Source organism: Loxodonta africana, chromosome 17, assembly GCF_030014295.1.
Source record: "Loxodonta africana isolate mLoxAfr1 chromosome 17, mLoxAfr1.hap2, whole genome shotgun sequence".
In the NCBI taxonomy this organism is placed as follows: Eukaryota; Metazoa; Chordata; class Mammalia; order Proboscidea; family Elephantidae; genus Loxodonta; species Loxodonta africana.
Window position 1 is genome coordinate 61,744,524 of NC_087358.1, and position 27,170 is coordinate 61,771,693.

At 42.0% G+C, this 27,170-nt stretch overlaps 1 protein-coding gene across 2 annotated transcripts in view; it reads right to left on the minus strand.

Moving 5' to 3' along the window:
* EPSTI1 (epithelial stromal interaction 1) overlaps positions 1 to 15,953 on the minus strand; it is a 128,070-nt gene extending 112,117 nt beyond the window's left edge. Inside the window, exon 1 of one of the 2 annotated variants that reach the window (XM_023551256.2) lies at positions 15,692 to 15,953. In XM_023551256.2, coding sequence (XP_023407024.2) covers positions 15,692 to 15,876 — 185 coding nt within the window. In that variant the 5' untranslated portion in view covers positions 15,877 to 15,953. The remainder of the gene's footprint in view (positions 1 to 15,691) is intronic. The other variant, XM_023551257.2, reaches the window with a different exon arrangement.
* Between the last annotated feature and the right edge of the window lie 11,217 nt (positions 15,954 to 27,170).

Sequence of the window (27,170 nt, forward strand, 5' to 3'; positions counted from 1 at the left end):
CTAACGCATATCAGCAGACGTTGCCTGTGTAGCCTAGGATGCATACAAATTAGAAATACAAAATTGGGAGGCTGTCGCTGAAAATTAATCCCTTGTCCATTACATATTCTTTGTTCACCCTAAGAAAGATTTTTCACTTGAATGCCAGCACTTAACGGGAGCTTGGGGACGGCAATTCTACAGCGGTACCTGCAAACCTGGATGTGATGCAATGGTGAGCCATCCTGCAGAGCCGAAAAGATGAAACACTAGACAACGATGAAACGCTGCACAGCTTGCCACGTCTGCTACGGTTGTGGTACAGAACTTCTCCCCACACCGGGGATTTGGCTACACCGCAGGTGAGTAGTCCTCAAACTTTAGCGAGCACCAGTATCCCCTGGAGGGGCTTGTTAGAAGGCAGAGTTTCTGAATCAGTAGGTCTGGAGGGGGAACTGATAACTTGCGTTGCTAACAAGTTTTCAGGTGAGGCTGATGTTCTTGATCTGCAGACCACACTTGGAGAACCACTGCATGGATCAGTCAAGGTGTCTTAGTAACCAGCTGGCCACCTCACACGTATCAGAGTAAACTGTGCTCTGTAGAATTTTCAATGGCTGATTTTTCAGAAGCCGATAATCAGTGCTTTCTTCCGAGGCACCTCTGGGTGGACGCCAACCTCAAGCCTTTCAGTTAGCAGCCAAGAACGTTACCCATTAATTATCGAAAAAGGCACAGGAGTTGTATCACATGCCCAAGACCACAAGGTATAAATTAAGCAGCAGCGCTGAGACTCAAAACTCAGGACTTTTGACTCAGACCAGTGAGCTGGCCGCAGCTAACTTTTCAACTCAGTGTAAAAAGCATAAATTATGATTAACTTCAGCCTCTTGATAGACTTTCAAGCAATGCAACCTATTTAATTAAGCACCTGTTACGGACTTCTTGTGTTAGGGTCTATGGGGAGTGAAGAGAGATACCAAAAAACGGATTCAGACCACTTTAGTGGAGCTTATAGTTTAGTTGAGACCCTGGGTGTTGTGAACAGTTAATGTGCCGGCTGTTAACTGAATGGTTGGAAGTTCAAGTCTACCCAGAGGCACCTCAGAAGAAAGGCCTGGCTATCTACTTCTGAAAAAAATCAGCCATTTGAAATGCTATGGAGCACAGTTCTACTCTGACACACATGGGACTGCCATGAGTCAGAGCTGACTCGATGACAATTGGTTTTATACTTTAGTTAGAACAATCCATAAAATCACAGACGCACACCACAAGGATATAGAATCAAGTGCCAGAGCAACGGATGTAAGTAGAGATCCGAGGCAGAGGAGATTTACAGATGGCCCAGAGGCGTAGAAAACTTCAGGGAAGAATAACAAGTTGAAGCTTAAAGGATAAGATCTGAAATGGCAAAAGTGTTTCTTTGCTAGTCGGCTAACAGGAGCTTCACAGAGAATTTTCCAAGTTCCATGGGTCTTAGGGAAATTTTGGAAAATATTTGGAAAGAAAACTCAGTGGGTTTTCTTTCCAAATATTTTATTCTTTGCAAAAATTTACCTATGGTATTTCCCAAATATTTCTTTCCAAAATTTATTCTACAATGTCGAATCTCATTAAATGGAAGTCTGACATTATACCTGAATCTTTTAGTCTCTGGAACAGGACTTAGTCAATATTTGGCCAATGTGTCTAGCCTACAGATATCCAGACACAATACAGAGACATACATGAAAAGAGAGAAAAAATTATCTGGCCTTGAAAATCAGAGGCTTGTTAACATAACCCTTAGGCTCAAGGGCAGTGGTCCCAGAAATCAATGTTTTACATTACAGAATGTCTTCACAGCATTTTTAGAAACATTTTGTTGGCTAAAAATGCCAGATCTCAAACATTTTATAATATTCAGAAGAAAACATTTCCAAGTAATTGAGCTTCTATTTCTCTTACATGTTAAGTCCAAAAAGCTGCTTTTTATTTTTCAGTATCATGTGGCAGAGTATACCTTTCTAGATACACATACTCGGCCCTTCTCTCTTGGTTTTTTCTTGACATAAATGGCAAGTGTGACTTATTCATGTTTTCAGCCAATTAGTTTCAACCCACAGCAAGGGCCTCAGCTGTTTTAACCCCGTGTCATCTGTTTCCTCAGTGTGACTCTCAAAGCTGTGACTCTAGACAAGCCCAAGCAACCTATATTTAGTATGCTGGTCATCTTCCGATTAAGCAACATTCAAGCTCCTGAAATAAATGTGTATCTTTGAAAATGAGTTTCCTTAATTACGTCATTGAAATTTAATGAAATATCTCAATTCCTAAGATTATTTTCACTTTCCACCAGTGCACATCAGTGATCTACACTAAGGGAGAATATACAAAAGAATAGTCCAAGACAAAGAGAAATATGTTTTTCTGCCCTGTAAAAGAAAAACACCTATAAATGGAAAAGATATTTGAGAAACCTTTTTCTTGCGAGGTGTCTCCTGAGATGTACAACCACTTCTCTCATTTACCTTCTTGCACAATTTTCATTACCTCTCATCAATAAGCACTCCATGGAAAAATGTTATGCTGAAGTCATGAGAAATATCTTGGCTGGCTAAAGGGTGATGTAAATATATTCCCTGGTGTGTAAAAACTGCACCGGATGTCATTAGAATTTCTAATTGGGAACAATACTGATCTGACTGAAAATGAATCGTAGTCAACAGTAAAAATTCAGAAAGGTATAGATTAGATTATAATCGAATAGTTTCAAGCGCAATGGCAGGCCACACGACGTGTGTTCTCATCAGATGCTATCGAGTCAATTCTGACCCATAGTGAACCCATGTGACGGGGGAGTAGAACTGCCCCATAGGATCTTGTTGGGTATAATTTTTACAGAAGCAGATCGCCAGGTCTTTCTCCTGCAGAGCTGCTAGGTGGATTCAAACCACCAACCTTTCGATTAGCTGCCAAGCACTTAACCATCTGTGCCACCAGGGCTCCTTACATGAAGTCTACTGGTCTACAAAAACTTGGTTTGAGCTTTTCATAGTTCAAGAAAATCTTACCCTCGTATGTATATAAATTGAAGGGAAGAAGAATTCTGGTTAATCAAAGGAACAAGACTGAGCTTTATTTAGCTTCCATCTTGGTTTTTATTATGGGATTTTTTTGAATAGAAGGACCCGACACTATTTTTAGTCGGTATGGGATCAAAACTTGTGAGGCTCTCAGATTTCCAAAAGTTTTTTTTTTTTTTTTAAACCAGCCAAATTCTCAAGAAAAAAAAAAACAGAAAATGACAAGATCAGGCGGAGTAACCATCCTTGAGCCGAAGCCCAGCTTACCAGGCCCAGCCCAGGAGCCACATCTCAGGGGGGGCCTCCTTCCTTCTCTGTGCTCTCAGAACCTGCACAGCCACAATATCACTCTGGCAAGAGATGATGCCAAGCTAGTGAGTTCTCCCATCAGTGTAACACACAGCTCCTGCTAGAGGACTGAGTAGACACCCAGAAGAAAAGGATAAACAAACAAGAGGTTATCAGGGCTTTTGTAGATTTGCTGGCTTTATAGAAACTAGACAAAGGTAACACACACACACACACACACACACCAGCATCCCCATGGTTTAGTGAGATATGGTAAATTCGTGCAAATCAGAAAAGAGTGCCTGCTATTACAGACAGAGACAACCTCATGCTAGGGTGTATGGCTTGGTATACGCTTTAGCCCCCAACCACTGCCTTAGCTGGAAAGTCTGTGTAGCTATCAACCTACACAACCATGGAAGGTGGTCCTGAGAGATGTCACTTTTTGTTCACTTAAAAAATAAAAAGTATACAAAAATTGCCTCAAGATGGATCAATCACCTACACAGTTGCAATCATTTTCTATCCCACTTTCACTTGTAAGTTGTTTTCCCAAGTCAATTAAACAAGTAGGATGCCGTGATGCTAAACAGCTGCATAGTATTTCATCACATGTATGCGTCACAATATAACCATTCACTTGACCATTTTAGTTATTTCAGTTGTTTGCTATTATAAACAACCCTGCAGTATGGACAAAACATAAAGCTTTGCACACATCATTTTCCAGAAGAAAACCTGAACAGTGATCTAAAATCAGTACCCTGAACAGGAATGGGAACTAGACTTCTGTTTTCCTTCCATAGACATCCATGTGGCATTTCCAAAATACCAGAGACGCCTTGATCGTATTATTAATTTCCGTTTTCATGCTTGATTCTCCTCAATTCTTAAAATTAGAAAAGATGTTGGTCCTACCCAACATTTGTTCTTATCTCCTCCTTACTAACAGAACTCCTATATTATTAGAGTTGACAATGTACACAATTAAAAGACTATAGTCCTCAACAATTTCTACAGCCAGATGTAACCATGTCATTAAGTTTGGGAAATTGAGACATGTGAGCCATTGAGAGGGACTTATAGGAAAGTTCATTTAAATTGAGTCTGGCAGGCAGACAGAGAAAAAGAGCTTTTTTTTTGCTTTCCGCCTTCATGGAAGGATGAATTGGTAGCTGGAATTCAAGCAGCCATATTGGTCAAAGAGGCAACTTGAATACCGTAGACAGGCCTCAGGAATGGCAGAGCAGAAAGACTGGAGCAGGCTGGTGCCCTGTGACTGTAAAACCACCACATTGGTGGCAATCAGTGCCAAACTGACCCTAATTCTGTTAACTTCCTAACTATACAATTTTGAGCAAGTTACTTAGTTTTTCTAACTTTTTTTTTTTTAACCTATAAAATAAGGATAACAAACATCTCTCTCATAGAGTGTGGATATAACATTCTTAGAGCAACGCCGGGAAATAACAAATGTTCTATTATGACTGCCTATTATTTGTACTGTATCAGCCCTAGACTACCTACCTTTAGACTAATTTTATATATGAGATAAACAAACAAAGCTGTCTATGCTGCAGGTACCTATTTGGAGAATCTATTTTATTATATGTAATCATAATATACATATATTACATGACCAAAACCAAAAACAAAACCTGCTGCTGTCGATTCCGATTCAGAGGAAACCTATAGAACAGAGTAGAACTGCCCCATAGGGTTTCCAAGAAGAGGCTGGGGGATTTGAACTACCAACCTTTTGGTTAGCAGCCTGAGCTCTTAGCGACTGTACCATCAGGGCTACATATATTTATATATATATATATACATATATATATATAATAACCAAAAAAAAAAAAAATGCTGTCTAGTGGATTCTAACTCATAGCGACCCTATAGGACAGAGCAGACCTGCTCCATAGAGTTTTCAAGGCTGTAATCTTTAAGGAAGCTGACTGCCACATCTTTCTCCCGAGGAGCGGCTGGTGGGTTCAGACTGCCAGCCTTTCGGTTGGCAGCCGAGTGCTTAACTACCGCACCACCAGGTCTCCATATCATCCCACAGAGCTTACACATTACCCCAAAATACTTTAACATATAGCACCTAAGAACACAGACATTCTCTCCTTTTTGCACATAACATTATCACACCTAAGATGTTGAATATTGATACTATATTGCCTAATATTCATGATTGTTTCTATTTTTTTAATAGATCCTTCCCATCTCCACCTCATCCAGGGTCCAATCATGGATTACACAATCCTGTCATCTGACACGTCTCTTCTGACTCCTGTAATCTAGGACAGCTTCCCTGACTTTTTTCTTCCCTTCATGATAGACAATCTAGAAGAGTCCAGGTAAATGGTCTTATAGAAGGCCTCATGGTCTGGATTTTTCTGATTATTTCCTCATAATTAGACTCAGTTTAAACACTTTTGGGGAGAAGTACTACACAGAAGATGTTATCTAGGATTCCACTGTGACAACAAAGGTTGTTTTCTTGTCCAACTAAATAGTATGAGATCAATTACATATTAAAATAAAGATGAGAAATAGAATCTCTCTTCTCCTGCCTATAACCTTCTATCTGCAGTAGAAATCAAAGTGCAGAATGGCTCTAAGATTTTCTGCTTGGCATGAAGAGCCAAAAAGTGCAACTTACTTTCAAAATAAAGATTTCTTTATACCCAACTGTTTAACGTGGCTCTTTCTAAGGGCTGAAATTGCAGAGGGCTTTCACTCTCTACACTACTTTTGTAATGTTTGAGTTTTTGTAACAAGCAGGTATGACTTTACTTTTATAATCCAGGAAAGAGATTCCAAAGATTTTTAATAAAATGGGAAAATATTTAAAATAAAGATTTATTAAAGCAAGGCTCAGGCTTTCTTTCAAGATTCGGTAGCACAGGATTTCCACTCTTGCTAGTCCCATAGTAAAACACTGTACCCAGTTCAAGACAGACATGGAGTTTTAATGACAATAAATGTCTTCAGTTTTACTACAGGACTTTAATGGGTTCCCTTTTAAGTCTTCATATTTGGAAAAGAAAATTACCAACATTACAGAACAAAGGAACCTTTATGGGCTGATTCCCTGATAGAGAACAGATCCCCTTCAAATGCAGTCTTCTCCCTTTGATTATTTTTTTCATGCTCAGCTTTTGTTTCAGATTCAAATACACGCTGAAGAGCTGCAATTAACCTTAACAATACGTATAACCTTATGGCACTCCACTGACTTTGAAGTAAGTAACCTTGCTGTGTAATTGAACTAAGTTTCTTTATTCCTCATTTCTGATATGCTTCTACTGATTATTACAGGTATTAAGTGTTTTCAAGCTTTCATCAGCCTGTTGATTTACTGTTTCACTGTTTCAGCTGTCAAAGGCTTTTTGAAAAATGCCCACTCATTTTTGATGATATTGTATTTGAACAAAAATGATTGCTCCCCAAGACTTGGCTGACTACAAATACATCCCATACCGAGGAGCTGAATCTAGCTCTGAAGAGTTGGAAATTCCTTCTAAAAACGTGACCATAATTTCTACTGTCCTGCATAAACATGAAGGCAAATTTGATCTAATCAAATCAAAGTGTCTTTCCTATCCATCCACTGCAACCATCTCTTCTGTCATACATAGAATTGGGCTTTTCAAGCTGTAGGTGGTAACCCTTTAGTGAGTTATGAAATCAACTTGGTGGATTTATTTTTAATGAACAAGAACAGAAAATGTCAGAGTGCATCACACATAAGAGTACTACTTTGTGAAACTTTTGTGTGAGTTATATATATATCCTCATATATACACATACATGTATCCTGTCGATGGAAAAGGAATTACTCACTAGAGTCTACGGACCAAAATCTGAAAACCACTGGAAGGTAATAAATTGTTGAGGTTGCTCAGAAACAGTGACAGTGAGAGAGTTGCTGTAATACAAGCCCACCAAGCCTGCAATTTACAAAATGCAACAGGACAAAGTGGATTCCCACAGAAACTTTATTCTTGCAAATTACTTTTGCATGCTAGCCATTTACAACTGAATAAATGTTGTATTACTCTTTCTGTATCACCCCTCCCCTTGTTGTTGATTTTAGGTGCCATCAAGTCGATTCCAACGCAGGTGACAGAATAGAACTGCTCCGTAGGGTTTTCTCGGCTATAATTTTTACAGGAGCAGATTGCTAGGTCTTTTTGCTGTGGAGCCACTGGGTGGGATAGAACCACCAACCTTCCGGTTAGCAGCCCAGAGGTTACCTGTTGCGCCACCAGGGCTCCACTACTGTCTTTAGCCTATATCATTTCTATTTTCTTGATGTGAAAATACAACAATCCATAGGAAATTAGCTAGCTGTACTATCATTCCTCCTTCTAGCTCCATATCATGTTAAGAATGCAGATGTTGGCAGATAGTCTCAGGTTTGAGTCTTGATTCTCTGAAAAAACCCACAAGACCTTGGAAATCATTTAATCTCTCAAGACTCAGTTTCCTTATCTATAAAAAGTCCAAGTGTTTATTATGAAGAGGAAATGCAATAACACATGTGACATGCTTACCACAAGGTCTAGCACGTGATTAAGAGTTGGAGACATATGAGCCAAACCCAAACCCATTGCTGTCAAGTCAATTCCGACTCATACTGACCCTATAGGACGGAGCAGAACTGCCCTACTGGGTTTCCAGGGAAGCAGACTGCTGCATCTTTCTACCCTCGAGCAGTTGGTGGGTTCTAACCACTGACTTTTCAGTTCGCAGCTGAGTGCTTAACCACTGCGCCACCAGGACTCCTTTCCCATATGAGCTACTGATAGTTATTTAGGTTTCAGTCTCTTAGGAGTACCCAGTTTAACTATTCCAGGTCACAGCTAATTTACCTTACTCCTTACTCTAACCCAATACTGTATTGCTAAAAAAAATTTTTTTTTTTTTTAATGAAACATTTCTTATTTCAACAATTAGTCAAATAGGCAGAGCTCTACTGATTTGTTGGGTATTAGGATCTGGTAATCATTGAGACACCTACCCAGCTCATTGAGCCATATCATTGTTATTAGGACTTAAATTGCTGTTTTACAAACTTTCTGAATGCTTATGAGCCTAGCTTGAAGACTGAGTTAAATAGTTCCCTAATGAGTAACGATCTGTATTGAGCCTTCAAGAAAATTACTCATTACAATCAATCACAGATCTTCTCTTCCAATGTACTAATATTTCATAGCACTAAAAGGAACTTCAGTATTATTCAGTTCTTCATCTCCAGGGAGGAGCAATAGCTGGATAGCTCACTTCAAGACGCTCAACATCTATGTTCTTGTTAACTACTGCCCAGTAGGCCCTGACTCATGGTGGCCCTGTGCACAAGGGAACAAAACACTTGCCCAGTCCTGTTCCATCCCCATGTTTATTCTCTCAGGGCTATATGGAGAGAAGGAAGAGAAATCTGAAGCATAGCCATGACGAAGAAATAGTGAAGGCAGTTCTCATAGGCTCTAAAAAGTTTGCAAAAATGCGCATTTAATTTAAGGCTATTTCATATGGCCAGTCCAGATTCAAACGAGGTGAATCAAGATGACTTAGCAAGTTTTTGGTGTTCTGTCTTAGACATAAGAAATCATACTTCAGGGTTTCAGAATACACCCAATAATTATTCAATAGTGATTTGTATAAAAGTTAAACTAATACTATGACTTAACGACTATATTACCATATAAACAAACAAAAACAAAACAACAGTTGCCGTCAAGTCAATTCTGACTCACGGTGACCCCATGCATGTCAGAGTAGAAGTACATTCCATAGGGTTTTCAATAGCTGTAACCTTTCAGAAGTAGGTCAGCAGGCCTTTCTTCCAAGATGCCTCTGGGTGAATTTGAACCACCAACCTTTCAGTTAGTAGCCAAGTGTTTAACCATTTGTGCCATCCAGGGGCTCCATATTATCATATAAAAAAATATATATATATATACCCACCTTATATTTACAAGCAGTAAATATAAGGTGCTAACCAAAAGGTCAGCAGTTCAAATCCACCGGCCGCTCCTTGGAAACCTATGGGGCAGTTCTACTCTGTTCTATAGGGTTGCTATGAGTTGGAATTGACTCAACAGCAATGCAATATTTACAAAATTTTTGATACTAATGAACACAACACCCTTCAAGGAGAAAAGAGAGAAAAGCAGGGATTGGCAGTCATTAATAAGCAATTATACCAAGGCTTCCTTCATTTTCTCTTGAGATTTGGGGCTAAAGAGAAGGAAAAGTAAGTTACTAGGGTTATTTCCTTGTCTCAAACCAGCAAGCCAGTGAGAAGCACTGAAGTTGAAGGATAGAGACTCGGGAATATCCTTTGGACCCCAAGGCAGGAAATAATAGGCAGAAAGAAGAAAAAAAAAAGTGAGTTTTCTCCATATGCATCTATAGCACCCCAACAATGGGCATGAAATAGTTGCTGTGCCTAAGGTTGTGGTCAGGTGTCAGTTTGCGTCCTTCAAGAAGCAGACCCACCCCGACTGTCAGCTTGTCTTGCTGTGGTGACTTGCATGCTGCTATGACACTGGAAGCTATGCCACCGGTATTTCAAATGCCAGGAGTGTCACTCATGGTGGCGCACAGGTTTCAGCGGAACTTCCAGACTAGGACAAATTAGGAAAAAAGATCAAGGGATCTACTTCCAAAAATTAGCAATGAAAACCTTACAGATTACAACAGAATAATGACACAAAAAGCGCTGGAAGATGGCCCATCCAAGCTGGAAGGCACAATAGCCCCAACTGTGGACTCAAACATACCAGCGACCTTGAGGAGGGCTCAGGACTGGGCAATACTTCATTCTGCTGGACACACGGTTGCCATGACAACTAACGACCACAGAAGTAGAAAAGACCAGATTAGGAGCGCAAGAGATTTACTGGGGAACACCTGTGAAAGACAGAAGAGGTGGAATCAGAAGTAGGCAGGGAAAGCCTTGAGAAAATGGGACAGACCTGATACCTATGAAAGGAGAGAGGGAAGGAGGATTGTGTAGGAAGAGCCTCAGGCTTCCATACAGTTCTGGGAAAATCTTGACAGGGCAGCGAGGAATCTTCAAGCAAAATTTGTCCCATGGAGGAGTCCCACATGGGCCTGGGATGGGCTGGCACTAGCACCCTGACCCATTCACACATTGGCTGGGGAGTGCTCTAGCACCCCGCCCACCTCAGACTTTGGCTGGGGAGTGTTCCAGCACCCCACCCGGCTCAGATATTGGCTGGGGAGTGCATCACACCCCGCCCCTCTCACGCATTGGCTGGGGAGTGCACCAGCACTCCGCCCCACCCAGGGATTGGCTGGGGAGTGCACCAGCACCCCACCCCGCTCAGATATTGGCTGGGGAGTGCACCAGCACCCCGCCCCACTCAGGCATTGGCTGGGGAGTGCACCAGCACCCCGCCCCACCCAGGCATTGGCTGGGGAGTGCACCAGCACCCCGCCCCACCCAGGGATTGGCTGGGGAGTGCACCAGCACCCCGCCCCACCCAGGGATTGGCTGGGGAGTGCACCAGCACCCCGCCCCACTCAGGCATTGGCTGGGGAGTGCACCAGCACCCCGCCCCTCTCACGCATTGGCTGGGGAGTGCACCAGCACCCCGCCCCTCTCACGCATTGGCTGGGGAGTGCACCAGCACCCCGCCCCTCTCACGCATTGGCTGGGGAGTGCACCAGCACCCCGCCCCACTCAGGCATTGGCTGGGGAGTGCACCAGCACCCCGCCCCGCTCAGGCATCGGCTGGAGAGTGCACGAGCACCCCACCCGGCTGAGACATTGGCTGGGGAGTGCACCAGCACCCCGCCCCACCCAGGCATTGGCTGGGGAGTGCACCAGCACCCCGCCCTACTCAGGCATCGGCTGGAGAGTGCACGAGCACCCCACCCGGCTGAGACATTGGCTGGGGAGTGCACCAGCACCCCACCCCACCCAGGTATTGGCTGGGGAGTGCACCAGCACCCCGCCCCTCTCACGCATTGGCTGGGGAGCGTGCAGAGTAAGCCTGCTCTCAGAGCAGAGGGTGCAGTGGATCCGAAGGGCAGCAGCTGGCACTGGCAGTAAACTCTGCTCCCAGTAGTAGGTTCTTTTGAAGTTCTGAACAGCACACTTCCCTAGCTGCCACACAGGCCATTTAAACTCCTAAGGATCCCGTAGATCACAGCTCAAACATCACCTCTAGGGAAAGCTTTTCCTCCTCCCAAGACTAGCTCAGGCCCTGAATTTCTTTTATAGTACTTATAAAGAGTTATTTGTGTAATTATCTGATTAGTGCCTGCCCCGTCGATTAGACAGTGAGCTCCAGAAGAGTATTTCTTGTGTTGAATAGTTATTCGTTCTTACATTTTTAATTAAGTACCCTGAGCTAGAGATCCTCTTATTGTAGGGTTGTTGAAAGGAATGAAAAGTTAATATATGTAGCACATTTATACACAGTAAGCAATACATAAGCGTGTGCTGCTATTGCTCATCTTAAGCCTCTACACTGCGCAATCTAACCAGTTGCCATGGAGTAGACTCCAACTCACGACGACCTGTGTGTGTCAGAGTAGAACTGTGCACCACGGGGTTTTCAATGACTAAGTTTTTGGAAGCAGATCACCAGGGATTTCTTCCTAGGTGCCTCTGGGTGGATTCAAACCAACTCTTCTGTTAGCAGCCAAGCATGTTAACCATTTGCACAACCCGGGGACTCTGTGCAGTATAGATTACAAATATGTTAAGGTAAACTGAATCTGTAATTATGTTTAAGTTAACTCTATAGTAAAATTCCACATTATGGTTCATTTTCAGAATATCTTTTTATTTCTTTCAAGCAACTCCAAGCTAAAGACCACCTCCGTATGGTTACAGACAAGTATCTGAATAAAGTGAGCCCTATGGTGTTTTCAATCGCCTCATATGCATGTGAAAGCTGAACACGACCAAAGAAGACCAAAGAATTGATGCCTTTGAATTGTGGTGTTGGTGAAGAATATTGACTATACCATGGACTGCCAAAAGAATGGGCACATCTGTCTTGGAAGAAGTACAGCCAGAATGCTCCTTAGAAGCAAAGATGGTGAGGCTACATCTCACATACTTTGGACATGTTATCAGGAGGGACCAGCCCCTGAAGAAGGATATCATGCTTGGTAAAGTAGAGGATCAGTAAAAAGAGAAGATGATCCTCAATGGTATGGATTGACAGAGTGGCTACAACAATGGGCTCAAACATAGCAACGACTGTGAAGATGGTGCAGGACCAGGAAGTGTTTCACTCTGTTGTACACAGGGTCGCTATGAGTCAAAACTGACTCAACGGCACCCAACAACAACAACATACTACTAATATCACAAACAAAAGCCTATTACCAAGAATTGGTAAAGCCAGGTGAAAATTCCTTCCAGAAAAATCTCTGCTTTAGTCTGATATTTAAGTAGATGTGATATAAGTTACCACGAGATGTCTATAATCAAGTAATACATTGAAAGGGAGGGTAAAAGATTACTTTGGATTAGAGTTTTGTGTAAACTTTTTTCTTTTTAAATCTGTGTACATAGTTTACACTACTTAGGGACAAGATAAAATCACCAAGTAATAATAATCAGGAAAGCCAATATGAGTAAATACACTTGAAACCTGTGAGAGCCCGAACTTGACAGGACTGCCTTCTTCTTCCAGGTCTCGCAAGTTTTCGGCCTTTGACAGGGTTCAGTCTTACCACTTTTCTATTGCTCTCTATTCATGGAAAATATTTGAGTTTTCCTTCTCTGACAGGTTTCTGCCTTACACAGGTTCTGGCTTTCACAGCTTTTATTGTACTTGGAATTATTTATCTCCAAACATAGTCAAGAATTCAGCTTTGCTGGAGGGTTTATCAGACAGAGGTCCTCAGAAATTTTAAGATTGCCACAGATTTTTACTAGTGTATCTTATTTATACATAAGTAGGTGTTTTGGGTGTTTTACATCAGTGTGTTTTTACAGGGACAAATGCCTGACTTCGGGGTGATTTAGCATAGCAGTTGGGCAATAAATATAAATAGCTGCCTCAAGTCCAACTCCTGGCGACCTTACATACAACAAATAATTTCAAATTGAGAAGGAACAATAAAGCTTCACTATTAAAGCCCTTAACTTTATCCTTCCTTTTTTTCCTTAAATTCACATCAGGATATCCTTCCAATTTCTCTCCAAATAAACCCTTCTGAATTTACTTAAATTGGTTTCACAGAGATGTTATTTGCCATTCAACCCCTCTCCGTGGTTTCCCACTTCCACTGAAGGAGACCAGTGAGAATAAACTGTGGATCTAAGTGACTAGTGGAGATGTAAGGGGAATCCCGAGTGGTCCAAACAGGATCTTAGATGTTAACACCTAGAAGAAAATGGATTGTAATGCTCTGCTCACTGCAACAGGTTCAGGCGAGTAAATGAAGAGTTGTCTGAGAGATCCCTGAACTCTCCCACATACTCTCTCTAATGGTCTGTTCTCAAATCTTCTTAGAAATCACAAAACAGTAGCACTGGGGTCTTCTGGGTCTTTAGGCCTCGATAATTAATCAGAAAACTGTCCCTTTCTGAGTCATTTGGTCCAGCAAGGGGCTGGGGTAATTTATAATCAAATAGGAAAACAGAAGCAACCGCTAATGTTTATGAGATGATATGAGCTGGCGAATAAATGGTTATATCTAAGTAGATGCTTTTTAATAGAAGAAAGAAAAAAAAAAAAAGACATGTAAGCGTGTTTATCATCAACCCAAGAACAAATGTCCATGCCCTCCATTGCTATTAAATACTACAACTTACAGATTTCTAGGTTACTTGAATTAATGAGCTTCTATTGTTGCATGATAACGTATTATTCTCAGGGTGGGAGAAACACAGCAATGTCTATTTGAAATCACATAGATCATCCGCCTCATTGAAGGGTCACCCTAAGCTGAATAATATTAAAAGCTGGTACTTAGGAATTCTTTCAAAAGTTCAGGGATGAAAGAAAATCTGTTTACTGGTTATAAGGTTATATACTGTTTCTTAGCAACCAATGTTTGTCTTTCATGTGACTAGAAGTTTATGAAAAAGGGAAAACTAAAAATAAAACCATTGGGACCATTACGATTCATTGAGGCAGCGCTTCAAAAGCGGTACTGTCTTTACAGGAGCTCTGGTGGCACAGTGGTTAACAGCCATGGCTGCCAACCAAAAAAAAGGTTGGCGGTTTGAATCCACCAGCTGCTCCTTGAAAACCCTATGGGGAAGTCATAGTGTGTCTTAGAGTATCGCTATGAGTTGGAATAGACTTGAGTGCAATGGGCTTGGTTTTGGCTTAACGTCTTTAAGCACTGGGGAGGAAAGAAAGGATCACTGGCACTCTGCATAATAAATGTTTCCTGAAAACTAACTGTAGTCCTTTTCACCAAAGACCAAGGATAAATGCCACTCATCTGTTTGAGTGTGTAGCACATATCAACACCAGAGACCAGAAGCCTGGGGGCACCGTAGAGGCTCACTCCTCTGGCTCCAGGAGGCTGGTTGGTCTTGGAGTATCCATGTGATGAAAGCTCACTCCTCCACGTGGCATGTGGATCTTCTGCCTACCCTAGATCGCATGGGGGCATTGGTGGTTCAGGGACAGAATTCTCTCCTTCCATGTAGGAGACTTTGGTTTAATTTCCAGCCAATGCGCTTCAGGCTCAGCCACCTCCTGTCAGTGGAGGCTTGCGTGTTGCTATAGTGCTGAACAGGTTTCAGCGGAGTTTCCAGACTAAGACACACTAGGAAGTAAGGCCTGGCAATCTGCTTCTGAAAACCAGCTAATGAAACTTCTGTGGATCACAATGGTCCAATCCGCAACCGATCATGGGGATGGTCCAAGATTGGGCAGCTTTTTGTTGTGTTGTGCACGGGGTTGCCATGAGTGGGGGTGACTACAGGGCAGGTAACAGCCAACCCTGGCAGCTGACATGACAATGCCATTTAGGGCACCAATCTTTTTATAACAGTAAGGGAAAACTCATTTTCCTATTAGAGTTCTAGAGATACCTAGAAAATGAGTAAGAAGCCCAGGTGGTTTCTACATACCCTTACCTTTCAATCCCGCAGAGTCACAGACAGAGATTCCCTGCTTCTTGAAGAAATGAGGACTGGGATATTTAGCAAGGGACCTCAAAGTTAGAGGATAATTTATGAATGCTTTTTTATTTAGGGAAATGAACCCTCATTTCCCTCAACAACCCTGTCATTTGGGCCCCGCACCTTTAAATTCCAACAATCCAGAAGGTGCCCATGAAATTTGTTTGGGTCCGGTGCTCCCGCCCCTCACCAGAGGTTGTTAAATACTTACTGCTGGAGCCTCTGGCCTGCGTGCTCTGGGGTGTCCCGCGAAGGGTCCTCGGGGGCCGACTCCAAACCCTGTCTCTGGCCTGGCAGCGGGTCCAGCTGCCCGCTCCGCGCAGAGTGGTCCCAGGCGGGGCGGGTCGCGGGGGTGGCCCCAGACCCCGAGCCCACCAACCTGCTGCGAGAGTACATGGCTCAGAGCCGCTGGATCAGGGCCGCTGCCGCCGGGGGTGCGGGCTGGGACGCCCCACGAGTCTCGAGATAAGATTCCAAAGAGCAAGGGCGGCGGTTTTAACAGCTGAGTTTCGATTTCTCGCTAGCAGCTGTAGACTGCGCCCGCCCAGGGGGGGTTTCCCCATTCATTCGCCAACGAGGCGCCCTCTGACTTTCAGGCATTTAGCAGCTTCGGCCGCGCCCGCCCTCCGGGGATGTTGGATTGAGTGCAGAGTCAGAGGGCTACAGGGGAATGGGTTTCAGGTCTCACAGCCACCTTAAAGGACGATGCAGATCACCGTGATCAGCCACGGACACCTTGGGGGCGAGTGCCCCAGTGACTAGGATTCTAAAGATACTTTAGGGACTGTTTTAACAGGTTACCCCAATTTGAGGTGAGTGCTGGGTATCTGAGATACTGAGAAATGGGTCAACAATATTCTAACCCTAAGGCACCAGAGATGAGGTCAACAGTTAGAATCTCTAAACAAAATGTCGCCCCTTTTTTCACTGCTGTTTGGTTGCTGTGCAGATACTTTCAAGTTAAAGGAAATGGAAAGTGAAATCAAAAGTAAAAAGTCACAAAGCTGGAGAAGGAGCTGAGAGGTAGGTGTAATTCTCCAGGCAGCCTTGCTAAGTGATTGACCAGACATTCAAGAAATATTTATTAAATACCTGCGCTGTGTAGAGCAAGGCCCCTGGGAGGCACAAATGGTTTGCACTGGACTACTAACCTTGGTGGATGGAACCCACCCACCAGCACCAGGAATAAAGAGGCCCGACAATCTGCCTCTGTAAGACTACAGCCAAGAAACCTCTATGGAATAGTTCTACTCTGTAACACCTGGGGTGGCCATGAGTTGAAACTGACTCAACAGCAAGAGGTTTGGGCTGGAGTGTGGTTCGGTTTCTGTGCTGGGCATTGCGCATGATTCAGCCATGGTGTGGGGCTTTATTAAACACAGGTTTGCAGAGTTTGTTTCTGTAGTGCTAGGGGTGGGTCCTGGTGCCCATATTTTTAAAAACTTCCAGATGATTCTGATGTGCACCCGGTTGAGCGCCAGTCACAACACTGGGTATACAAAGATAAGTGAAGGCTCTTCCCTCACATAACCTGTGTTCTAGGAGACAGGTACACGCATGCTAAGGCCACCATGGAAAAAGTGAAGTAGCAGGCAGATGTGTAAGGCTAGTGGAAACACAAGGAAAAGCAGGATTAGCCCTCTGGCTGTGGAAGAAAGGGCCTGGTGACCAACTCCCATAAGATTAAAAAAAAAAAAAAAGGAACCATTGCCCATGAGTTAGTTCTAACTCATGGCAACCCCTTGTGTTCAGGGTAGAACTGTTCTCAGTAGGATTTCCAATGGCTGTGATCTTACGGAAGGAGTCCTTGGGTGGCACAGATGGTTAAGCGCTGAACCACTAACCAAAAGGTTGTCAGTTCACACCCAGCCGGGGACTCCTGTGGCAAACTGCTTCCAAACTGTCATAGCCTGAAAACCTTATAGAGTACAGCTCTACCCTGCGCATGTGGGGTCACCATGAGTCAGAATTCACTTGGCGGCAACTAACAACAACAACAATCTTAAAGTCTTTCTTTCAAGGCACCGCTGGGTGGATTCCAACTGCCAGCCTTTCAGTTAGAAGCTGAGATCAATCTGTTTGCTCCGCCCAGGGACCTTCCCCACAAGATTTAAAAAACAACAACAAAAAAGTTGCCATGGAGTCCATTCCAACTCATGGTGACCCCACGTATTACAGAGTAGAACTGCACTCCATGGGGTTTTCATGCTGTTGACCTGGAAGCTGATTGCCTGGCCTTTCTTCCAAGGCACTGTGGAGCACAGTTCTATTCTGACATACATGGGGTCACCATGAGTCAGAATTGACTTGACAGATGAGAAGACAGGAGAAGGCAGGAAAGCTGATAATGGGGAACCCAAGGTGGGGAAGGGGAGAACGTTGACCTATTGTGGGGTTGGCAACGAATGTCACAAAGCAATATGTGTATTAATTGTTCAATGAGAAACTAATTTGCTTTGTAAACCATCTAAAGTACAATAAAAAAATTTTAAAAACATTATTTTTAATATATGAAATTTCTAAAAAAAATTGACAGCTACAGGGCAGCAGCACTGAGTATTACAGGAAAAAGACCTTTAAGATGGAACCACAAAAGCCATAGGAGTTCAACAGGAAGAAGACACAATGGCAGAGGTTCGTGGCTTGAAATGACATGGTGTGGTGGTATGGTATGGCTAAAGCACTACTGCCAGGGGTCTGTGAGCCAGCCACTTAGGTGCTGGGACTGTCTTGCTTATATTATCAGTACTTAGTGCAGAAAGACAAGCAAATATTTGAAAGAATGAAATAGAACAACTGGCAAGTGTGTGGGATGGGACAGGCAGGGAGATGGTCAAGGGCCATAGTAGACAAGGAAGTCGAGGCTTCTGTGCCATTCTTTGGCATTAGAACTTCATTGCGTAGACCAGAAGTTCTCAAACTTCAGTGTGCGTCAGACTTCAGTGAGAATGTGTCGAAACATCCGTTTCTGCTACTATTTTGCTTGTGTCTTTGGTTTTCTTCATTCTCCTTTGCTCTGGACATCCTGTCCAAAAGTAAGACAAGAAAACAGGGAAGGACAGGAATTGGATGAATGGACACAGAGAACAAGGGGTGGAAAGGGGAGCATGCTGTCACATTGTAGGGATTGCAACCAAAGTCACAAAACAATATGTGTGTAAATTTTTGAATGAGAAATTGACTTAGCTGTGAACTTTCACCTAAAGCACAATAAAATTAAAAAAAAAAAACGATTTCTGAGCCTCCAACCCAGAGTTTCTATAGGGATTCTGTAGATCTAGGGTGGGTCCCAAGAATTTGCATCTAGCAGTTTCCCGGATGATACTGATGCTGCTAGTCCAAGGACCACCCTTTGGGAGCCGCTGGTATAGGCAATGGGAACAACACAGAAGGTTTTCAATAGAGTTATATGATAATATCTGTTTGAGGAAAGCTAGCCCTACCAGCAATGTGACAGGAAGATTGAAAGATGAAGAAACCAAAATCAGGGAGATAAATTGAGAGCCTTGTTGTTAAAACCTAATAGCCAATAGCATGGGAAATAGAAAGCAGGGGCAAAAGCAAGGCATTCCAAATGAAAGATTAACATGGCTAGATTAAAAACAAAACAAAACTGTGTGAGAAAGATTTGAGCATCACAGGCAGCAAAGAGGAGGGTAGACAAGCTTTTACTTTGTGGTCAGAAAGACCTTGGTTTGAACTCTAGCTCTGCCACTTACTAGTCACATGACCATCTTCGGGTTTCTTAATTCTTCGTAGGCCCAGTTTCCTCATCTACACAGTGTGAAATGGAGGTTAGTTGTGAGGAATAAATGAGATAGTCTACACCAGTTGTTCGCAACCAGAGTTGATTTTGCTCTCCAGCAGACATTTAGCAATGTCTAGAAATATTTATGGGTTCACAATTGGGAGGTGAGGGAGCAGTGGTTTTCTACCGGCATCTATTTGCTAGGGGTGCTACTAAACATCATACAATGCACAGGGCAGGCCCTAAAACAAAAAAATTATCTGGCCCAAAATATCAATAATGATGAGGTTGAGAAACCTTGATCCACATGATATACCTAGCTTATGAAGCCACAATAATTAAAGACAAATGTGAAGTCCCTGGATGGAGCAAACCGGCTCACTGCTAACTAAAAGGTTGGAGGTTCGAGTCGACCCAAAACTACCTTGCAAGAAAGACCTGGTGATCTACTTCTGAAAGATAAGCCATTAAAACCCCTGTAGAGCACAGTTCTACTCTGACACAGATGGGGTCACTATGAGACCCCATTGTGTCAGAATTGACTTGATGGCCACCGGCTTTTTTGTTTTTGTTTTTATGGTGACCTTAAGGTTCTAGCATTGTGACTGAGCACCTGGCAGCAGAACCATTAGCCAGGAAGAGGGAAGAGCTTGTGGGCAAGGTGAATGCATTTGATGTGGAAACTGTTGGGTGATGTGCCTACAGGGTAAGAAATACAGATCTGGATCTCAGCTAAAAGGGGATTGACCACTGTGGTCTTTGTGAAGGCCATCTTCTTCAAAATCTTTTCTGTTGGGAAAACACCACAGGAACTTTTGTTTCAGAGGGGAAAACAATTACTTTGGTGGTTGGATTAAAATACAGAGTTCCCATAAGGGGAAACCCAAATTAGGGGAAAACCAGCCCTCATTAAGAAGCAAGTAATAGTGAGCTGATTTCAGAATACACTTAGTCTACCACATTTATTATACATGTTAAAACAGCAAAGTTTCAAACAGAAGATGGAAATAGAGGCAAAACCTAAATTGCTTACTCTGTCTACTTCTCAGTGTGCTACATTTTCAAAAATGTTTTAAAAAAATGGATGTGATTTATTTTTGCAATAAGCCGTTGCTGTCAAGTCAATTCCGACTCATAGTGACCCTATAGGCATCTATAAACTCCTTTAGAATGCTTGAGGGGTTGTCTACTTGGTGTATCATGCATTCTCTCACCTTATGTGTGTGTTTTGTGTGAAAATGTGGACCAGCCTCTTGCTGAGTTGTCCCAGGGGTAGGACTCTGAGGTAATGACTGGGGGACAGAAGCAAGGACAAGGGGGAGGGGTCCTACATCCCCATCCTCACTTCAATGAGAGTATTCTAGCCTGTATCACTGCTACTATACACAGGGATGCTGCCAAATTTTGTTTGAAGCAAGAGTTCCCTGGTTTTTAAAGGCTGAAAAAACTACTGTGCTAGACAATTACCTAGGAATAAGTTTTACGGAACACTGGAAAGACCTGAATTCTAGTGAGATTGTTAAATTGCCTGAAATTTGGCCAATTAGAGTTTCATTTAGGAAATGGTTTTCTTTTAAAATATAACTGCCTCCGGGAAATAATCATTTATCCATTCCTTTGGGTAAATGACTTTAATCTGAGCAAAAGACATTTTGGTTTGGAAAGAGGGAAGCTGAGTGAAAAGAAAAAGAGAATAGATTTAAAAATGTATGATAGAAAATGTTGTAAAATGAGACATCATTGAGCGTATGGCAATTCAGGGCTACAATGAGCAATTTTAGTTGGCCACATGAGCTTCAAGAGATTAAATCAAAAAGAGCCTTCAGCAATTTGGTCTAAGGCTGATATATCCCAGTATGTAGTTATCTTCCAAGGAAATACATATCTGATTTTTAAATTAATCGCCTTAGTTTTATCCTTCCATTAGCATGAATAAAATATATGCAGATATAAATTTGCTGATATGGCACAACTTAAAATGAGAAGAAACAGCTGTAAACATCCATTAATAATTGGAACATGGAATGTACGAAGTATGAATCTAGGAAAATTGGAAATCATCAAAAGTGAAATGGAACACATAAACATCAGTATCCTAGGCATTAGTGAGCTGAAATGGACTGGGATTGACCATTTTGAATCAGACAATCATATGGTCTACTATGCTGGGAATGACAAACCGAAGAGGAATGGCATTGCATTGATCATCAAAAAGAACATTTCAAGACCTATCCTGAAGTACAATGTTGTCAGTAATAGGATAATATCCATACGCCTACGAGGAAGACCAGTTAATACGAATATTATTCAAATTTACACACCAACTACTAATGCCAAAGATCAAGACACTGAAGATTTTTACCAACTTCTGCAGTCTGAAATTGATCAAACATGCAGTCAAGATGCACTGATAATTACTGGTGGTTGGAATGCAAAAGTTGGAAACAAAGAAGAAAGATCAAACCTCCCAAAAAACCCACTGCCGTCGAGTCGGTTCCAACTCATGGCCACCCTATAGGACAGAGTAGAACTGACCAATAGAGTTTCCAAGGAGCACCTGGCGGATTCAAAATGCCGATCTCTTGGTTAGCAGCCGTAGCACTTAACCACTATGCCACCACGGTTCCGAAGAAGGATCAGTAGGTGGAAAATATGGCCTTGGTGATAGAAATGATACCAGAGATCACATAGAATTTTGCAAGACCAATGACTTCCTCACTGCAAATACCTTTTTTCAACAATATAAACAGCGACTACACACATGGATCTCACTGGATGGAATACACAGTAATCAAATCAACTACGTCTGTGGAAAGAGATAATGGAGACACTCTGTATCATCAGAACAAGGCCGGGGCTGACTGTGGAACACACCACCAACTGCTTGTATGTAAGTTCAAGTTGAAACTGAAGAAAATTAAAACAGGTCCACTAGAGCCAAAATACAATCTTGAGTATATTCTACCTGAGTTTAGAGACCATCTCAAGAATAGATTTGACACATTGAACACTAATGACTGAAGACCAGACGAGTTGTGGGATGACATCAAGGGCATCATATTTGAAGAAAGAAAAAGATCATTAAAAAGACAGGAAAGAAAGAAAAAACAAAATACATGTCAGATGTGACTCTGAAACTTGCTTTGAACATACAACAGCTAAAGCAGAAGGAAGCAATGATGAAGTAAACAAGCTGAACAGAAGATTTCAAAGGATGGATCAAGAAGACAAAGTATTATAATGGAACTTGCAAAGACCTGGTGTAAGAAAACCAAAAGGGGGGAACATGCTTGGCATTTCTCCAACTGGAAGAACTGAAGAAAAAATTCAAGCCTTGAGTTGTAATATTGAGGAATCCTGTGGGTAAAATATTGAACCGCGCAGGAAGCATCAAAAGATGTCACTATACCAAAAATAATTGATTCACATTCAGTCATTTCAGGAGGTACCATATGATCAAGAACTGATGGTACTGAAGGAAGAAGTCCAAGCTGCGCTGAAGACATTGGCAAAAAACAAGGCTCCAGGAATTGACAGAATACCAATTGAGACGTTACAACAAATGAATAGAATGCTGGAAGCACTCACTGATCTGTGCCAAGAAATTTGGACGACAGCTACTTGGCCAACCAACTGGAAAAAGATCCATATTTGTGCCCATTACAAAAAAATGTGATTCAACAGAATGTGGAAATTATTGAACAATGTCATTAATATCACAGGCAAGTAAAATTTTGCTGAAGATCATTCAAAAGCAGTTGCAGCAGTACATCAACAGGGAACTGCCAGAAATTCAAGCTGCATTCAGAAGAGCATGTGGAAGGAGGGATATCACTGCTGATGTCAGATGGATCTTGGCTGAAAGCAGAGAATACCAGAAAGATGTTTACCTGTGTTTTATTGACTACGCAATGGCATTCGATTGTGTAGATCATAACAGATTATGGATAACACTGAGAAGAATGGGAATTCTAGAACACTTAATTGGGCTCATGACGAACCTGTACGTACACCAAGAGGCGGTCGTTTGAACAGAACAAGGGGATGCTACGTGGTTTAAGAAATCAAAGAAGTATCGCAGTGGACAAATCTGCAGCAAAAGACCTCTTTAAAGTGTGAAAAAATCAAAGATGTCATTTGGAGGAATAAAGCGCACCTGACCCAAGCCATAGTTATTTTCAGTTGCCTCATATGCATGCGAAAGCTGCACAATGAATAAGGAAGATCAAAGAAGAATCGATGACTTTGAATTATGGTGTTAGAGAATAATATTGAATATACTGTGGACTGCCAGATGGACAAACAAATCTGTCTTGAAAGAAGTACAGCCAGAGTGCTCCTTTAGAAGCAAGGATGGCAAGACTTTGTCTCCAATACTTTGGACAAATGATCAGGAGGGATCAGTCGCTGGAGAAGGACATCATGCTTGGTAAAGTAAAGGGTCAGGTAAAAAGAGGAAAACCTTAAACAAGATGGATTGACACAGTGGCTGCAACAATGGGCTCAAGTATAGCAACGACCGTGAGGATGGCGCAGGATCAGGCAGTGTGTTGTTCTGTTGTACGTAGGGTTGCTATGAGTCATAACCGGCTCAACGGCACCTCACAACAACGAGGTTTTTTTGTTTGTTTGTTTTGGTCATAAAGGTTCTCAATGGAAAACTTACTTGTTGAAAATTCTAAAAAGTTATGCTTCCTTAAATATGATTCTTCAGCAGAAAATTAGGTTAATTCAATAGACTTAGGACAGTGCTTTTTTTCTCTAACAAACATGAGTAAAACTCATCTAATACTTGACATTTCCTAATTTTAAGTGCATATGCATTGTGACAATTTCATATTTAGAAATTCTTCAACTTTCTACCATTTAATTATGGAATGCTACAATTGTAAGTCACTTGACATTCGTGCAAGAAACATTTATTGAATAGTCGCCATTTACCATTCACCATGTTAGCCCCTGGAGCTACAGTGGGGAGCAGACAGAACCTTGAACCTTGTTATTCTGGTGCCATGTTTAAGATCTTTTAAGCTTCTCATTTTAGACATGAGGAAAGAAAAGCTTAGAGAAGTCAAGTGATTTACCAGCATTGTGTAACACATTAGTGGCAGAACCAGAACTTGAGTTTAGGTCTTCTGAGTTCAAGCCTAGATTTTCACTTTTTGGCAGATGATTATGGCAAGATAAATTTTTTGACAAAATTCAGAATTTGAAATATTTTTCATTTATTAAAATATTGTCAATGAGCAGCTGTGTATTATTTTCCCAAACCAGAACTGTTATGTCAGCGTTTCTAAATCTATCAGAATCAACATCAATAAACACCTTAACGCTCTGATGTTCCTCTCTGTAATTACAGGATCAAACGATCTCAACAATGACAGTGCTTTATATAACTTGTTAAAATTTAGGGAATAGCAACAGTGCTAAATTTAGATTAAAATGCCTTTTCTTTAACAGTGTTAAAATAGTGATTTTTCTTACGTTGTAGTACAAAAAAATTCTGTTTAAGAATGGAAAGCTTCACATTTTTCCCTGTTTTCCTGATGGCAATGTGTACCGTCGCTTGGGAAATGAAGGATGCAGAAATGCCTTGAATACTATTTCCTGTTTTTTTTTTTTTTTTTTTTTTTAGTAGGTAGCTGAGTTTTCTTGTTTGTAAATTGAAATCTGAGGAGCAGGTAGCAGGCCCCAACTCTGGGTTCTAACATTTACACATAGCTGTCACAAGATCCCTGCTGGCTGAGGAGACAAAGAAATTTCCCTAACTCTGGGGAAATGTCTGAAGTCTCTGTTGGTGGCACTGACAGGGAGATCCCCTGAAGGGTTTCTCTAGCTGCAGTTACCTTCCCCATGAATCAAGCAGAGAGACTCTTAGGGCACTGCCCCTCTTTCTACCTAACACTGTGCCGTTTCCACAAGTGCCCCTCTTAAGGAGCCCCTACAACTCCTAATTGTTCTGATGGAGACCCCGACACACTCTCTGATAACCAAAAGGTTGGAGGTTCAAGTGTACCCAGAGGCACCTCTGAAGAAAGGCCTAGCCCTCTACTTATGAAACACCAGTCATTGAAAAACCTATGGAGCATAGTTCTACTCTGACACACATGAGGTTTCCATAAGTCAGAATCGACTCAATGGCAACTGCTTAATTGTTCTGATGTTTTAATTCTAAGCCAACTCTTGTGAGCATTTGCGGTCTTTTGTAAGTATCACCAGGTATGCAAGAGAAGACGTGTGGAGGAGAAAAAGTCATGGTGGACAAAGGCAGAGAACCTGAACTTGAGACCTGGCAGAGCCATTTAAGAGTTTTGTCACCTGAAGCAGTCACTAAAACTCTCTGAGCATTGGTTTCTTCATTTATAAGATGGAAATATTAATCATCATAACACCACCATTTGTGAGGGTCAAATGAGATAACACATGTAAAGGTGGTTCATAAATTGCACCTCGATGCAGTATACATGGAAGTTATTATTTCTGAACTGCCAATGCAAGAGCATTATATATGTTTTCTAATAATACTTAAATTTGTCCTCAAAGAGTTCTTAACTTCGGACCCAGCGGCTCTTGGCTTTCAATTGCTGAAACATTACAGAGCTTTATCCTTAGTGTGTATTATCTCAAAATCCCTTTCAGAATAGAAATAAAGCAGTGTTTATAGTTTTACCTAGTTTAAATGCCTGGCACAGAAGAAGTACAGTCTCCAGGGAAGCTGACTCTGTTGGCTTAACTGGAAAGCACTGAGTATTCTATCAACATTGTGTGACACTGTTATATACTTAATATCTTCTGGAAGCTGACAAGAGTTCTATTTCTATGGATAAATCCTAGGGCTCTCTGACTTGACTTGACATGAAGAAGGACACATATGAGGAATTCCCATAGCCTCTAAATGCTTCCTCAATTGTGATTTGGGGTTGGGATTCCTCACAGACACATTAAGTTAGAGTTCAAGGTTCTTCTGAATAGTCCTCAGCACCCACAAAGTATATGGCTCCTCATTTCTTCTCCAGGCAGCTTCTCCTTGAGATTCCAATAAAGCAATCCCTGACAAAGGGAAGGTGATGAAAATGGTTGAGATGATGAAGCTACATACAGACTGAAGGAAATGAGTGATTCGTTTGTTACCTACCAAGGGTTTGCTTCTCAAGCTTTAGGCTTTGTCAGATAGACCTGTGTTTACACATTGGCTCCACTACTTATGCCTGAGTGACTTTGGGCAAATTACTGAACATCTCAAGGGCCTCAGTTTCTTCAACTATAAAATAGGAAAAATAATCATAGGAACTACTGAATAGTATTGTTGTACACACAGATATGTGTTGTTGTTAGGTGCCACCGAGTCAGTTCCAACTCATAGCAGCTCTACGTACAACAGAACAAAACACTGCCCAGTCCTGCCCCATCCTCATGATCGTTGCTACGCTTGAGCCCATTGTTGCAGCCACTATGTCCATCCATCTTGTCAAGGGTCTTCCTCTTTTTCACTGACCCTCCACTTTACCAAGCATGATGTCCTTCTCCAAGGACTAGTGCCCCATGATAATATGTCCAAAGTATGTGAGACAAAGTCTCATCATTCTTGCTCCTAAGGAGGATTAAATATGTACAACATGTTTAATATCATGCATTAAACGTTTTTGTTGTTGTTGACTGCTGTACTGCTGTGTCAGCCCTGACTCATGGTAACCCCACACACGACATAACTCAACATTGCGTGGCCCTGCACCAGCCCCATGATTGGTTGCAAATTGTGATCCATAGGTTTTTTTATCGGCTGCTTTTTGGAAGTATATGGCCAGAACTTTCTTCCTAGCCTAAGTCTGCAAGCTACACTGAAATCTGTTCAGCATTCCTGGTGGCTGCGCACGAGGTGCATTGGCCAGGAATCAAACCCCTGTCTCCTACACAGAAGGGGAGAATTCTACCATTGTACCAC